This window comes from Macrotis lagotis, chromosome 8 (assembly GCF_037893015.1).
Source record: "Macrotis lagotis isolate mMagLag1 chromosome 8, bilby.v1.9.chrom.fasta, whole genome shotgun sequence".
NCBI classification, from domain to species: domain Eukaryota; kingdom Metazoa; phylum Chordata; class Mammalia; order Peramelemorphia; family Peramelidae; genus Macrotis; species Macrotis lagotis.
Genome location: NC_133665.1, coordinates 50,274,408 through 50,291,032, shown reverse-complemented (window position 1 = coordinate 50,291,032; position 16,625 = coordinate 50,274,408). Strand labels below are relative to the sequence as shown.

At 38.4% G+C, this 16,625-nt stretch overlaps 1 protein-coding gene and 2 non-coding genes across 4 annotated transcripts; 1 reads left to right on the top strand and 2 right to left on the bottom strand.

Annotated features, from left to right (window-relative positions):
* Window positions 1–2,424: 2,424 nt before the first annotated feature.
* Window positions 2,425–12,450, top strand: RFPL4B (ret finger protein like 4B). Of its 2 annotated transcripts, none has more exons than XM_074196915.1 (4): window positions 2,425–3,152; window positions 7,341–7,587; window positions 8,488–8,792; window positions 11,036–12,450. In XM_074196915.1, the coding sequence occupies exons 3-4, from the start codon at window positions 8,492–8,494 to the stop codon at window positions 11,641–11,643; spliced, it is 909 nt and encodes a 302-aa protein (XP_074053016.1). In that variant the 5' UTR covers window positions 2,425–3,152; window positions 7,341–7,587; window positions 8,488–8,491; the 3' UTR covers window positions 11,644–12,450. The 2 variants fall into 2 exon arrangements, with proteins under 2 accessions (XP_074053016.1, XP_074053015.1); XM_074196914.1 differs by having other exon boundaries at window positions 2,425–3,850.
* TRNAA-AGC (transfer RNA alanine (anticodon AGC)) lies at window positions 3,272–3,344 on the bottom strand. The gene has a single exon. It is a non-coding gene; the product is annotated as a tRNA-Ala (tRNA).
* On the bottom strand, window positions 7,045–7,117 carry TRNAA-AGC (transfer RNA alanine (anticodon AGC)). Its single transcript has one exon. It is a non-coding gene; the product is annotated as a tRNA-Ala (tRNA).
* Window positions 12,451–16,625: the final 4,175 nt, after the last annotated feature.

Sequence of the window (16,625 nt, the reverse complement as noted above, 5' to 3'; positions counted from 1 at the left end):
ACTGGTTCTGGGGAAGGTTTTTGAAAGCTGGTGAAGTAGGCATAGGGCAAAACTGGAGATAGCTCAGAGGGAACAGCAGGGGAAATGAAGTAGAGGGCAAGAGAGGTAAAGAAGGAGATATGGGCTTGTGACTTCTCACCTGGTTTTCTCTATGCTTATAAAATCTTCTGTTTCTCTCTTCTCTGGTTGGATTCCTATCTGGTCTTTATAACACAACTCTAAAGTTGCCACTTTCTTTAGGAAACCTGCCCTGATCCCTTTTGTTTGCTAAGGCCTTCCAAAAGTACTTTGTTTTGCTTCCCCCTCAATTATTTATCATAATATATAGTAATATAGTATATATATTATATAGTATACATACTATATAATATATATACTATATATATATAGTACATATATAATATATAGTAATATAGTATATCTTATACTCCACCTATAATCAACAGACTAACAACCCATCAATTAGGATTATAGATTTAAATGCAGAAGATACCCTTATTTTACTGAGGAAACAGAACCAGAGAATTAAAGGGATGTTCAAGGTCAAACAGGTAGTGGAGTCAATATTTCTTTCTTTTTTGAGTCAACAATCATTTAATTAAGAGTTTAGAGTGCATTGGGTACTATGCTAAGGGATGGGGAGGCAAAGGAAGGTCCCTTCTCTCAAGAGCTTACTTCTTTTAGGAGTAGAATTTCAGAGTCTGGGGCTTCTGCAGAACCCAAAATATAACTCTGCAGAATGTACTTGTATGGTTTCCCCCACCCCATGTCCTCTTATTGGAGCAATAATAAAAATGGGTTTCTATTGGAGTATAATGTGATAAAGAACCCAATTTAAGGTTTGAACCAACTAACTCAAGCTCTCTACCTTCACTTAATGGATGTTCTGTCATCCTTACTCCCCAGAACAATAAATAAAAAAACCCACAAATTTTTGGGTCTCCTCCACTCCATTCCAATGAATTCTCCCAATAATTATATATATATATATCCTGGGCTAGGAGGATTGGTCCTGTAGCCAGTTGAATAGAGAAGGGTGCTTAAGACTGGAGAGAAGAGAGTTTTTGATTGGATCCTGAAGTAAAAGAAAAGATGGAAGAAAGATAGAATTTGATTTGAGATAGATAATCCATTTCCAGGATCTTCTGCTAAGAAGATCTAGATGTGGAGACCAAAATCTTTGATGACTTTCTTCAGGGAAAAAAGTCTAAGGGGAAGACATCATAGATGATGATCAAAAATTCCGCATCTCCCACCAAAAGATAATCTAGGTGAGAAGCCTCCTCCTTCCCATGCAAACTTTTCTCCAAATGTGACTTCCTCTTCCAGGTGTCTGGGAAGAACCCATTTGTGGAAAATGGTTGAAGATATTGTACAGAAATTGATTTGTAGATTGTAAGGGAAATGTCCAAAGGAAAAGAGATTGAGAACTTTCTGAGAATATCCCAAGGCTGAGGATCATTAGGTGAATTTCCCTGGAGGCTAAATGTCAGCAGGTGGGTGCAAAAAACCAAACTAAAAATCCTAATACAAACTGACTGAGAAACCCCCAAGGTAAAACTTTCCATTTTCTGTTAGTTAGCTTGTTTTACCAGTTCCCCTGATCAAGGAAAGGAAAAGCTACTTGGTCCCCATCTTAAACTGGAGTATAGGAATGACAGGGATGCTAAAATTAGAGATCTAAAGTCAGAAATAATTTTAGGGATTAACAGTGAAGCTTGAGGATGTTTTGGGGAGTTCTTGGCCTCAAACACTGCCTGAGTTATAAGCAGTTCCAGTCTGTGCCTTAGGATATCTAAAAGTAGTGAAAAAGATTCTCTTGTGCACTTTAATTTTCTTCAAATTAAAAAAAAATAAGTGGGGTCTGGAAACTTGGGATTTTCTCCTTGACAAGGGAGACTGAAAGGATTCTGAAACAAACTCTGAACTATGTACTTGTCCCTTTCTTCCTCACCACTCCACTCCATTGTTGTTATTTAGTCCCTCTGTTGTTACTGTTGTTTAGTCCCTGGAATTCCTCTTGAATCAAAGATCAAGTCTTTTTTGGGGGGGATAAAGATACTACTCCTCCAGGGCAAGGTCTTCTTCGTTTTTCTATCTCCAGCTTTACAATTGAAAGGGTTTTAAGAAATGGTTGTTGAATTGTCTTTAAACCAGGTGGACTGAGTGAAAATAATTTAGTCAAATATGAGGGTTCCTCCGATACTCTCACTTTCCCCCACAGATCAGACTTATTATATATTTTTAATCTGTTTGGTCTCAGTCCCCTCTCCCTGGGCCTTCCCTTCTCATTCCCCTAGCAGAACTGCTATGAGCTTAGCTCCATTGGCCTCCACCAGCTGAATTGTTTTCCCTGGACTCCCCAGAGATTCCCCCCCCTCCTCCCCGAGACCAGAGGACTAAGAAGCAGGGGAAATAGAGCGGGTTCCTTCCTTCCTTCCTTTTCTCTTCTCCGGGCCTCTTCTGGAGCCTTCTCCCCCACCCCTGATTCTTGGCTTCCTGCTTCTCAACTTGTAAACTGGAGAAGAGCTGAGCAAGTCAGCTTTTGTTCTGGTGCCGGCAAGTAGGCCTATTTGTCCTCCCTTATCCCCTGTGATCTCTGCCTACGGTGTGGAGGCTGAAGACCGCTCCAGGACCCTTTCACAGTCGCTTCTGTTCTGGGCCAGAGACCAGGCGGTTTAATATGGGTCCCAGGTGGGAAATCTTATTCTGTAGGCACAAGGGGTAACTGCTCCATTCGTTGCAGGAACACCCGGTTCTGGGTAGATGGAAAGACTCCGATTTGGTCGCAGTCAACGTTTCAGCTATTTCATACCTCGAACTATCTTGCTGACGAGTGAACTTGCATGTTTCCAAGAGAAGAAATGGAGGGAGAGTGGTTTTGAGTGAGCCTGGCTTGCTCTGTCCTTCAGACTTGCTCAAGGTTCTCCCACAGCTGTTCCAGAGTCAAAAAGAAGCAGAGACTGTGCAGAGAAGATTAATTTCTTTAACTGGAATTGGAAGTGAAAGTGTGGACTTCAGATTGCTAGACTACTGGAAAAAGTTTCCAAACAGAGAATGAAGCGTACAGTCCTTAGTCTCTGCTTTGTCAGGGTTTCCTACACTGTCCCAGGGTGAATGAGCTAAGTATTCTGCAGACTACGCCCGTAAAGGTAACGTGGAGCTCTAGATCTCATTAATAGTTACATAGAAGGTGTTTAGCCTAGTCTGCACATTTGGACAAGAACTTGTCGGAACCCCCCTGCTACTAGGTCTAAGGATAAAATTCTTCTGGAGGATGCGGGGATCGATCCCGCTACCTCTCGCATGCTAAGCGAGCGCTCTACCATTTGAGCTAATCCCCCTTACTCGATAAGCAGATGTTTCTTGTTCCTCTTACGACATTCTTAGGTAAATGGTGCCGGAACTCTTGGTGACATTTACATTTTAATGAAGAATACAACAAGAGAGAAAAAGAAAAGAATTGTTAAGTCGTGGAGCTAGAGGGACCAGCGGAACGAGAAAGAAGCAGGCTAGCAAAGCAGAAGGAAGGTGGATATGACCAAAATATGACCTGGGCACAACGAAGGGCAAAGATACCTACAGGATTTGTAGGAAGGGTGCCCTATGACCCGGGCCATAAAACAATTTCCTCTACCAGGAATCAGTTTTTTAGGAGGTTTTCTCCAGAGATTCACACTTCTCTGAAATCTGGATTGTTGTGGACAGTCTATTCTCCAAGCTCAAATTGAGTTCTGTTACACAGAGGTCTTTTTAGTGATAGCCTGCTTTCAGGGCCAAGGACTCCCAGGAACCCCGGGGAAAAGGGATTATTGGTTAAATGGAGATCATTGGGTAAAAGGGTCACATTGTAAGTAAATACTCAATTTGCTCCTTGTACAAAATTACTGGAAATCTGGGGAGTATCTGGTGGATAAGCAAAGCTAAGCATTTGTGTTTGTGTGAGGCAACAGTAACTAGTTCATGGAAGGAAAGGTCACATTTCTTGTTGTAGGGATCAAGGAAAGGTACCAAGGAAATACAGTCCAGATTGTTCTTTTGTATCTTTCTATTTCTGGTCCCTTGAGCTAGAGGCCTTGATGAATGGGTAGAGTACTGAGTCTGAGTCAGAAACAGTTGTTCAGTTGTTTTTTTCCAATCTCTTCCTACCTTTCTTGACCCTATTTGGGGTTTTCTTCATCTGAGTTCAAATTTGACCTCAAACGTTGGTAAATCTTTTAAATTCAGGGTCCTGGACTCTAAAAATGGAGTTGATAATAGCGCCAGATTCAGGGACTGATGTGAGGAACAAATAATACGATATTTGTAAAGTGCTTAGCATTGTTCAGGCCCTTGATAAAAGTTTATCCTTTCCCTTCTCCCTCCCTGCCATTCTCTCCCATATATTCATGGGTGAGAATCTTTGCACAAAAGTATATAGTTTGTCATCAGTCTCTAATTAATAGCATCCATATCCTAGAAGTATTTTCAGCCCCCTGTCATTCTTCAGGTACACTCACGGACTAGAGAAGGAAAAAAATGGCTCGGTTTTTTGGACTGCACTCCTAAGGATAGTGGAAGAGTGGGAGATAAAAAGAATTTTGGCTAAATTACCACCTTTATCCAAGTTATTAACACAAATCATACCCAGCACACGATTAAGTACAGATCTCTAGAGCTCTCCACTAAAGAACTCTCTAAAAGCTGATGTTGATTTGAACCTTTAGATATGGTCCTGCAATCAATTTTAATTCCACATACACCATCTAGATTACATCAATAGATTGTCTACAAGAAAAAAATGAGGTTTTCTCTAATGTTTTGTTGAAATTAAGGTGTTATATGTCTGTAGTTCTCACCTATTGTCTAGTAACTCTTTATGTAAAGAAAATGAGTATACCTTCTTCCTTTCTTTGGAAAGGTGACCTTCTATGGGTGTGGAATGTTGTATATTCTGTCATTTTGTTGAGCTTTATTTTTCTTTTAAAATCTTAATTACAAGAGAAGATTAAATGGGTAGGAAAGGGAGGATTATAGTTTGTTGGGTTTTTTGTTTTTGCAAGGTAATGGGGTTAAGTGACTTGCCCAAGGTCACACAGCTAGGTGATTATTAAGTGTCTGAGGACGATTTGAACTCAGATCTTCCTGATTCCAGGATTAGTGCTCTATTATTGCTCCACCTAGCTGCCCTAAAAGGGAGGATTGTATATGAAAATTAATGTTAAGAAAAAATTCCAAAAGGCATAAAAAGTGAAACTAGGTTAATCTGGCATGACATTTTAAAAAATGTTATTTATTTAAGGCAATGGGGTTAAGAGTGACTTGCCCAAGGTCACACAGCTAGGCAATTAAGTGATTGAGGCTGGGCGTGTGTTCTATCCACTGCTGCCCCCTCATGACATATTCTTGATAAAGAATATAGTACATTGACAAATGTCAAAGGATATGCAAAGACAATTTACAGATGAGGAGATCAAAGCAATCCATAGTCATATGAAAAATTGCTCTAAATCATTACTTATTAGAGAAATGCAAATTAAAGCTTCTCTGAGGTTCTACCTCACACCTCTCAGACTGGTCAATATGACCAGAAAGGATAATGATCATTGTTGGAAAGGTTGTGGGAAATCTGGGACACTATTACATTGTTGGTGGAGCTGTGAACTCATCCAACCTTTCTGGAGAGAAATTTGGAACTATGCCCAAAGGGCAACAAAAATGTGCATACCCTTTGATCCAGCAATACCACTACTGGTTCTATACCCTGAAGAGATGATGAAAAAGGGTAAAAACATCACTTGTACAAAAATATTCATAGCAGCCCTGTTTGTGGTGGCAAAGAATGAATTGGAAATCAAGTAAATGTCCTTCAGTTGGGGATTGGCTTAGCAAACTGTGGTATATGTATGTCATGGAACACTATTGTTCAATTAGAAACCAGGAGGGATGGGAATTCAGGGAAGCCTGGAGGAACTTGCATGAACTATTGCTGAGTGAGAAGAGCAGAACCAGAAAAACACTCTACACCCTAACAGCTACATGGAGGTGATGATCAACCTTGATGGACTTGCTCATTCCATCAGAGCAACAATCAGAGATAATTTGGAGCTCTCTGCAATCTGTATCCAGAGAAAGAACTGTGAAGTTTGAACAAAGACCAAAGACCAAGGACTATAAAACCCATATCTGATTATCTGATCTTGTTATCTCTTATACTTTGTTTCATCCTTAAGGATATGATTTCTCTCTCATCACACTCAATTTAGATCAATGTATACCATGGAAACAATGTAAAGACTGACAAACTGCCTTCTGTGGGGAGGGGTAGGGGAGGGAAGTAAAATCAGAGGAAAAATTGTAAAACTCAAAATAAATAAGATCTTTAATTTAAAAAAAAAAACTTCTATTAAAAGTAGCTTTAAAAAGAATATATAGTACAATTCCTGGCACAATGTGGGCCCTAATAATGTTAATAATTGACTGTCAAAATATACTGTGTCTTAGTGATCACCACCTCCCTTTCCAAACACTAACAAACTATCCTTTTAATAATTAGAAGAAACAAAGTTAAGCTCACTGACCTAGACTGTAAATTTCATCCTTTTCTCTTTGGGAGAAATTTGAGATGTTTTGTCTTTTTTAATCCTATAGCACCCCAGTCCCATCTCCTTTTAGTACTGGGGTACTGTTCATCCAGAACTGGTGACTTTAAAGCTTCAAGGACAGCTTGTGACTCCCCATTTTCTAACTTGAATTTTAATGTCCTGTGACTCATTTTTGTTCTATTATTCCAAGTCAAAGGTCATAATCTGAATGAAAATAGAGGATGGAAGAGACAAGTAACAGAGAGGATCTGAATGACTAAATTTGCAGGGTATAACGGGAAGGTAACAGAGACCTTGAGATTTAGGAGGACATCCCTTCAAACTCTGGTTATCAGAGTGGAATAATTGGGCAGTACAGGGACAACCCTTTCTAGAAGCAATAGAGGAGTTGAGGAAATTACTTGGGAGTGGAATCTGGTTGAAGTAACTTGGAGCCATCCAGTTGCTACTAAAAAGAAACTGGAGGATGCGGGTATCGATCCCGCTACCTCTCGCATGCTAAGCGAGCGCTCTACCATTTGAGCTAATCCCCCCACGGAAATCAGCTGTTTGGTCTATCTTCTGTGAGTCTGGTGATCGGTCTATCTCTGTCTCTCCAGAATTTGACATATGTTATATATATTTTATATATTCTGTTCACTTGTCGATGTCTATATTATAGATCCCCAGGAGAATGTAAGCTCCCTGAGGGCAAATTCTTCCATTTTTCTCTTCTGCATTCTCAGTACCAAGCACCCTTCTTGTATTGTTTCCTAGTTTCAAAGGAACCTGCCTTGTGGGGATCCACAGATTTGTCAAATCAATCAAGACACACCTCCCGCAACTGAAAGATGTAATCAAGATAATCTTTTGAGTGTATTAGCAGTTCATTAAGATGGGACTAATTGAGTGGAGTGGCGTCACTCAGGGACTAGGATAAAAACCTGGGACAGAAGCTCTCTTCTTAGAAACTGATCTGGAAGCTCCAAATTCAGGGTGAAGTCCAAACCGGTAACACCAGTAGGTAAGTGTTACTTCCAGGATTGTTGACGTTTTAGTGATCAAAATACATATGCTATTTTTGTTTATTTTGCAAACTTAAAAGTGTTATATGAAAGCATTATTATTGTCACATTTGACTTTTCATGATTCTATTTTGGTGTTTTCTTGGCAAAGATACTAGAATGGTTTGTCATTTCCTTCTCCAGCTCAGTTTTGTTTTCTTTCACAATATGACTAATATGGAAATGTGTTTTACATGATTGCACATATATTAAACTACTGTCTTAGAGAGTGGGGAAGAATTTTGGAAGGGAAAAAAACCTCAGAAATGAATTATTGGCTAGGTGGTGTAGCGGATAAGCATGGGCCCTGGAGTCAGGAGTACCTAGGTTCAAATCTGGTCTCAGACACTTAATAATTACCTAGCTGTTTGGCCTTGGGCAAGCCACTTAACCCTATTTGCCTTCCAAAAAAACCTAATTATCAAAATTTGTCTTTATATGTAATTTTTAAAAAATAAAATATGGGAGGGAAAAATAAAGGTCTGAGGCCAGGTTGAATTCAGAAAGAAATCTTCCTGACTCTAGGGTCAATAAATAAATAAGTAAAGTACTGTATACATTTTCTTTAAAAAGTAAAAACGAGATGGGAGCAGCTAGGTGGCACAGATGATAGAGCATTGTATTGGCCCTGGAGTCACCTAGTTGTGTGACCCTGAGCAAGTCAATTAGCCCTATTGCCTTCCAAAAAACTAAAAAAATTTTTTTTAAAAACGAAAGCAAGATGCTTTATAAACATTATCTAATTTTATCTTCACAACAATCTTGTGAAATAGGCATCTAGTAATATTAGCCCTGGTTTTCAGATGCTATGTTAATTCAATATTATGAAATAACCAATCCTTTTCTTTTTTTTTTTTAAGAACCATGGCTTCATATCTTACTTCAAGTATTTCAGAAGAATTGAAGTGTTCTATCTGCCTAGATTTCCTCACACATACTGTGTCTATAGATTGTGGTCATAATTTCTGTGCAGATTGTATCCTCAAGTACATTTATATGAGTTCGGGGGACAATTTTAAATGTCCTGAGTGCCGGGAATTTTGTAACGTGAAGAATCTCTGGCCCAATCAACAACTGTCCGTTGTAGCTCAGTCTTTCAAATTTGTCCAAGATCAATTGAGGAAGAGCCTGAATCAGAGACAAACGATGAAGACAAAATTCTCTGGTAAGTATTTTGAACCATGTGATACTGACAGCTTGGATGAATGAGTTGGTTTTTATGTCATACTATCTGGAGGTAGAATCCATTAATACTCCCTATCCAGGACATCCCAAGCTATTCCAGATAAGGATTGTAATCTTAAAAAGCACCTTTTAGAAGGCTGGCACAATGCAAAGCACTGGAAATATAAAGAAAGGCAAAAAAAAAAACCAGTCCTTACTCTCAAGGAACTCACCATCTAATGGGGCAAACAATACTTAAAGAACTATGAAGGAGGATAGAAGAGGCCCCAGGACACATGGAAAGAATGATTAGACAGTTAGAAGAAGGAGAGTATAAAATATTACAAAAACCTGGAGATTACAGATTGTCCAGGAGAAGAGAATAATGAAGTGTCAAAAGATGCAGAAAGGTCAGGAAAGAGGGAAAACAGAAGGAAAATCTTTGGAAAAGTTAGGAAATCATTGGGAGGTCAAAAGACATACTGCAGAGAATTAAGGAGAATGAGAGGAAAGAAAGTGAAGGTACTGATTTGTAGCCACGCTTCAAAAGGAGTTTAGCCATAAAAAGGAAGAGAAATATAGAATGCAATCTGAAAGAGATAGAAGATCAAATGAGGGATTTTTGAGGGTGGGGAAGGCATGAACATATTTATAGAAAAAAGGAAAGCAGTCTATGGGAAATTAAAGATTACTGAAGAGGGGACAATCTGCAAGAAAATAGAATGGGATTTTTTTTTCTTATAAAGAAATGGGGGGGCGGCTAGGTGGCGCAGTAGGGGCGGCTAGGTGGCACACCGGCCCTGGAGTCAGGAGTACCTGGGTTCAAATCCAGTCTCAGACACTTAATAATTACCTAGCTGTGTGGCCTTGGGCAAGCCACTTAACCCCATTTGCCTTGCAAAAAACCTAAAAAAAAAAAAAAAGAAATGGGGTTTTATTCTGAAAGATTATAGACTCCTTGATGAGGAGGAAAACATGCATAGGGAAGATCTCTTATAGAATAGTGTTGTGACAAAGAGAAATTGAATTACAAAGTTCTGAACATGATAAATTTATTAATGTGGTGAGCAAATGTTAAATTGGAACCAAAACTCCTCACTAATCAAAGATGAATATGTCAGAGCAACTCTTTGATAGTGTTTACACAGTGACTATAAGTTGTATTTAACTTCTAAAGTGGTTAGTTTCTTATATTGGTTCTTCACCAGATAGACCCACATCCCCATGACTAACAGTCTTTCAAAAACACTAGGAAAAACAAGCATCCTATCACCATATTACCTCATATCCCCTCATGGTCAGCAAAAGCTCATAGGTTAGAGAATCTTTGTGATTGAACTTTAGCCCATAAGAATAGAGAAATTAAAACTCCTATAAATTTTACTAAATAGGGTCTTATCGATTCTAAATTTGATCCAAAAATATTTATTTTGATATCATTCTCAATCACTAATAATGAAATAACAATTTTCAAATTTCATAATAGGCAACTTAAGTTACAGTCTAATGGGAGTTTAATGCCTCATTATGAGGGGACCAACCAATTATAATAGATTGATCATTAATATATAATAAATTCAACAATACAAAACAAAATGTATTATCAGTTTTCAATTTCCCAAGGTGGAAGAGAAGTCTAGATATAGTCCTGATTAATGTTATCTTGGACTGAAATACTCCAGTAGATCTTGAGTGCCGTAGATTGGAGTACCTTAGTACCTCAAGAAGAAGAATGAGTCTTCAGATTACTAAAGTGACACTTGGTAATAGGTTGAAAATTTAGAGAAGTGAATGTCTGTTTCTTCAACTCTCTCCAGTGGGGAGAGGAGTGTCTCCTAAGATATTATGATGTTTAGTCTCTCTGAGGCCATCTTTTAGCCAACATAAAGAACCCTTTATGGAGATGAAGCCTGAATGCCCTAAAACATTAAATAAAACTCAAAACTTCATGGAATGTAATTAAATTCTTGTGGTAGAATATGAACCTACCTCAATATACTTGATGGACCTCTGAACCTTCAGGGACACTTTGAGCTTACAATGGCCTTCCCAAGCAATTCTGTGCCTGGACAATGACCCCCAAATGCTTAAAGCTACATGAGGTGTTGGGCTTCTTCTACTCAGAGTTTACTCTGTATCCACCAAGAGTTTAGACATTCTCTTTTATTTGATCCCTGGTTGCTGTAGTTTTGGACTTTTATATAACACCTTTAGAACTTGTTTATATTTCTGTTTTTTTTCTAGAGGAAATTAGAATGGATCCTAAAACTGCCCATCCTGGAATCATCTTATCCACAGATATGAAAACAATAAGAGGAAGAGATTCTTGGAAGAAATTGCACCATACTTTGGAGAGATCTGATCTATGTGGTGCTGTTCTAGCAACTCAGAGTTTCAAGTCTGGGAGACATTATTGGGAAGTGACAGTGGAAAACAGTTCTGCTTGGGATGTTGGTCTTTGTACAATGTCTGCAAAAAAAATTGGAGAGGTTTCACCATCTTCTTCTATTGGATACTGGCTTTTGAGTTTAAGACAAAATAAGTATATAGTTTGTACCACACCTAACATGGATGTTCCCTTAAGAGGGAAACTCCACAAAGTGGGGATCTTTTTGGATTATGAGGCAGGAGATATAGTGTTTTATGATGTAGACAATAGATGCCACATCTTTACATTCACCAGCAACTTTTCAGATGCTCTTTGGCCTATATTCTCCATCGGCCTCTACTCCCAAAATGAAAATATTCTGACTATTGACCCAATATCAGATGCTGCAGAAACCCCAGTGGATGACCTTGACACTTGCTTGGAAGATTCCAAAGGGGAGCTCATCCCTGATTGCTCTACATGATCCTTTTTTTTCTATATAGTGATGTACTTCATTTTGGGAGAAATGAGAAATTTGCCATGGTTTTCAATATTCAGGAAATGATCTATCTAGTAGAGATTGGTCATATATTGATGGCTCTCAGGTTAGAGAAGAATATATTTATAAACTATGGGAATTTAAGATTCAAGAATGGGGAAGTTGGTTTCCAAAAGGATTTGGATGGAAAGAACTGACCCACCAAAGAATCAAAATTTAAACATACCAAAATTATAAAAATCAAGTGGAACTCAACTGAAGAGAAGACACCTGCAGCCTACATTGGTGGCAATGGGAGGTTCACAGATCTTATACACTTCACATGTTTTGAAACTTTCTTACTCTATCAGTTATGCTGGTCCCCCCCCCCCTTTCTTGGGAAAGAGGTAAAAAGGGGACCATAGATGGGATGATGTGATCATATAAGAAACAGAAAATACTAATAATTTTTTTAAATGCAAACTGAAGCAAGCAGAACCAAAAAGTTTATTCCCTTTCATCAATATCATAAAAATTAATTTCAAAAATTCTTGTAAACCAATTAAAGAATTTACACAATAATTGCGACAGCTAGGTAGCCCAGTGGATAGAGCACCAGCCTTGAAGTCAGGAGGACCTCAGCTCAAATTTAACCTCAGTCAATTAATACTTACTTAGTTGTGTGACCTTGGACAATTCCATAACTCTTAAAAAAATGATTCATTAGGAGGACTGGTGATGAAATGTTATCCATTATGTACAGATATAAAAAACTTAAGAGTATAGAATGAGGCATGATTTCTTTTTATTCAACCATTGTGGGAATTAGAATTTTATTATGCATATTATAATAATTCTCTCCAAGACAATGTAAAATAGAAAAATTGATTTTTTATTTTTAAAATGCTATGAGAATGTTAAGAAACATTGATTGCAGATAATATGATTCAGATAACATCATTGTATTAATTTCACTGTTTTATTCTTGTCATAATATAAAAATTAAATATAAATAAAACTTTAAATTCTGCATTTTGCAAAAAGATTATGGTCATCATGACTGATTCTGGGAATTTTCTTTGTTCTCAATTCATATTTCTAGAAACATATTAACAAAAGTATATATTGCTAAATTTGTGTCAATGCATCAAACAAATCCCAGGCAGACTACTGGATATAGACAGTTCTTATATTACATACATTTATATTACACAAATTTATAATTATGCAAATTCTACTTTTATATAAAGAATTCTTAAAGAAATCCAGTTCAAAAAAATAACTGGTAATTTTACTATATACTATGATGCACTCTCTCTTCCCTTCTCCATTTCCCCTTCTTCCCCTCTTCCCTTCTCCTACCCTTTCCCTTTCCTTCAAGGGGGAAAAAAAACAAACCCTAAAAGAAAAAGTGAACTTATATATACCAAGTTCTGCAAAATGAGAAACAGACAGAGATATAGAAACTGAGAGCCCAAGAGAGCAAGCGCTACCAGCTTATGATGAATGCCATTTTTCATTCCCTAGCCCAAGTATCAGTCCATACCTCTGTCCTACAGCCTGCTGATTCTCCACTCTCCAATCCAAATCTTCATATACAAGCCTAGGAGGATGGAAAGCCATTGTCTTGAGCTCAGCATTCCTGGAGATCAAGCAGCCTCCTCTTCATTCTGTACCAAGTACTGCCTTCTCTCTCCTTTTGCCCTTTTAGCAGAGAGAAGTATAATTTTATCAACACTTTTTTTTCATTTTTGAAAGGCAATGGGATTAGTGACTTGCCCAAGGTCACACAGCTAGGTAACAAGTTATATATCCCAAAGAGCATGTCCCTTCAGCATCCTCTGAAGGCAGGCTCTTTGATTTTTCTCTTCAACATACTCAGTGCCAAACACCATTCTTACATGAATAAGTTTCAATGTCTCAAGGAAGACTGCTTTGTGTTTTTGACAAGATACAACTCCTATAGTTTAAAGATGTAATTAAGAAACTCTTCAGAGATGGGATTGAGCAGGAACTATATAAGGTCTTTAAAAAAAGAATCAAAGTAGAATCTTTCTTCTTGGAAACTGAGGCACCTGGCTTGGTGAAAGAGGGTCCTGATACTGGCTCTGATCACTTCTGAGATTTTTGTGTGGAGGCCAATTTCTTTTCTCAGTGACTGAATTACAGAGACCATCAGCCTAGAGGTAGAACTGGGAAGGGTGGAGTGGCTTCACCCTCAGAAAGCCAACAAGATAGTCTATTTCATTTTTTTTTCAGTTTTTTTGCAAGGCAGTGGGGTTAAGTGGCTTGCCCAAGGCCACACACCTAGGTCATTACTAAGTGTGTGAGGTCAGATTTGAACTCAGGTACTCCTGACTCCAGGGCCGGTGCTCTATCCATTGCACCACCTAGCCGCCCCCAGAAAGCCAACAAGATAGAAGAGAATGCCTTGGACAATTGGTCCTTGAACCTATTGATATCAACAAGGATCCATACTTTATGAAGGATCATTTGATTCTTAAGAATGCAAACTTTTGCTCCACACTAAACAACAAAAAAAATGAGGTAAACTCCTAGTACATACTCAAGAGAAAATACATCAATTGATTCTGGCTCAGAGAATACCTAAAGAAGTCAAGGAGGCTTCAGCCCTGTGGCACCAGAGAAGGTCAAAATGGAAGTGAAGAAGTTTGTGAAAATTAGTTGTCCAGCCTCCAAAGGGATCAAGCAATCAACCACAGAGATGGGCCTCCTCTTCCATACTGACTATCCTGAAATCATTTAGAGCATCATTTTGTGCCACTGGTTCATGACTGCATATGAGCAAAGGATTGGATTCCCCCCTAGACAGACCTTGGCAATATCATTATGGTGGCAGGCTGAGTCCTATTAAATCATTGCTTTAAGGTGTCAAATAGATTAACAACGCAGAAGGGAAGTTTTAGACACCGAGAACAGAAAAACCAAGCAATTTTTTGTCCAATTCCATTTTAAGATGGAGTTAAGGACAGCAAATGGTTCATTGCTGGAATTGATGAACCACTCTGACTCAATCTTGTGACTTCATTCTTGAGGCATCTCAATTCTTTCTATTTAATTATGTGCTGAGTTCTTTTATCTCATAAGAGAAGTTTATTCATTTGTGAAAATCAGGAGAAAACTTTCTTGCATTGTTTGAACCTAGCTCTGTGTGGCTAGAAACTGGAAAACTTCTTTCTGCTGTTTAGAGACCCTTATCTAAGGACCTAGGTTATGCTGACGAGAAGTTCAATCAGACCCACAGATTAATGTAAAGAGTTGTCTCCTTGAACATATCAAGCAACCATATGTCTTATCTGAAAATTGGTTCCCTACTGATCATTCAGTTATTTTTTCTACTTTTTTTTTAATTCAAATACACTTGGATGGGTGGGAAGGAATGGGATACCTCCTTTTCTGATTTCTGATTGCTGTTCACTCTCCCCCTCCCAATTTGGATAGTCCCTAATCTTTCATCCTAATAAATCAGATTACCTACTGCTCTATTGTCTTTTTTTAAAATAATTACTGTCTCCATCTGTGTTTGAGGTCCAATTCTAAGCTGAGGAAGGGCCTAGTTCTGATTTGTTAGGCAATTGGCATGCATTACTTAATAAATAATATCCTTGAAAAATCAAACTTTTGTTTTCTCAGTTATTTTACTTTTCACTGACCATTAGTTAAAAAGTATAGTCCCTCAGGGTTACACAGAACCCCAGGAAAATTTCTATTTACCTTTCTAGGAACCAATTTGATGTTTCCCAAAATAAATGGGAGATTGAAGGTGTATCCCCAGTTCTTCATGTAATCCTCATAGACTCTGAGCCCTCCCTTGACCTTATTTATTCATTATTTTAAATTGCCCATTATGAATACCCATTTGTTAAATGCCTAGCTTCCTTCAGTTCACATGCCACAGCTTGGTAAAACTATCTCAGCACACAGTTTAAACCAGGTTGAGGGGATCAACAGTTCTCAGGTATCCTCAGGAATCATCAGGTCTCAGATATTCTGGGGAGTTAGGGGGAGGTCTACCACAAATATGTGAAGACTACCCCTGGCAGAATGGGAGTATGACAACAATTTGTTCCAATGATTGTGAAGACAGCTGAAGCAAATGTTAAGGAGTGCTTAGAGCTTGACAAGACATTGAAGACATCAAGGTCATCCACTGAATACTGCCATTATCAATAGTCTCCACTTTTGTCTCACTACTGGAATTTGATGACTCTGAAAGAGAGAGTAAGGGGGGCTCAGTGGCTAGAACCTTGGCCCTGGAGTCAGGAGTACCTGGGTTCAAATATGGCTTCAAACACTTATTAACTACCTAGCTGTGTAGCCTTGGGCAAGCCACTTAATCCCATTGCCTTGCAAAAAAAGAGAGAGAGAGTAAGACTGTCATCTTGTGCAATTTAGTTCCATTTATTCTTATTTACATGAAAGTCAAGACATCACCCAGGCATGTCATTAGTTCTCTTCAAAAAAAAAAACAAGAGAGAATTCTGGGAAGATGGCAGTGTAGATCAGAATACTTTCTGCTTTCTGAATTTCCTCCACAGGAAATGTAGAGCAATGGAAATAAACAAAAGTCAGGGTAGTGCAGTTTTTCTCCTAACACAACTTAAGAAGACCCTAGGAAAGATCAGACATCCAGGGTCAGAGGTGCCAGAGTGAAGCTGAACACTCCAAATACAGAATCTATTAAACAATAAGCCCTGAGGACATCTAGGGTTGGGAGACAACCTCAGGCTTACAAACTTTCATCTCACAGGATGAGTTGGGCATTGAAGGACCTTTCATTGTTGAGGGATGTGAGGGTAGGAGCCAGCACACATCTGATGAGTGTAATAGCAAGTGTTACTTGCAGGAGAACAGAGTCTCTGGTTTTAGTTCCAAGAAATAGTAGTTTACTACCACAGGAGAAATTCCAGAGAATAAGAACTTTTTTGTTTGTTTGTTTGTTTGTTTGGCAAGGTAATGGGGTTAAC

What these genes read in the sequence shown, in the direction of transcription:
- RFPL4B (XM_074196915.1), top strand. Translation starts at nt 8,492, where the DNA reads ATGGCTTCATATCTTACTTCAAGTATTTCAGAAGAATTGAAGTGTTCT. An exon ending in GATGAAGACAAAATTCTCTG is followed by an intron (nt 8,793 to 11,035) that starts GTAAGTATTTTG and finishes TTTTTTTTCTAG; the next exon opens with AGGAAATTAGAATGGATCCT.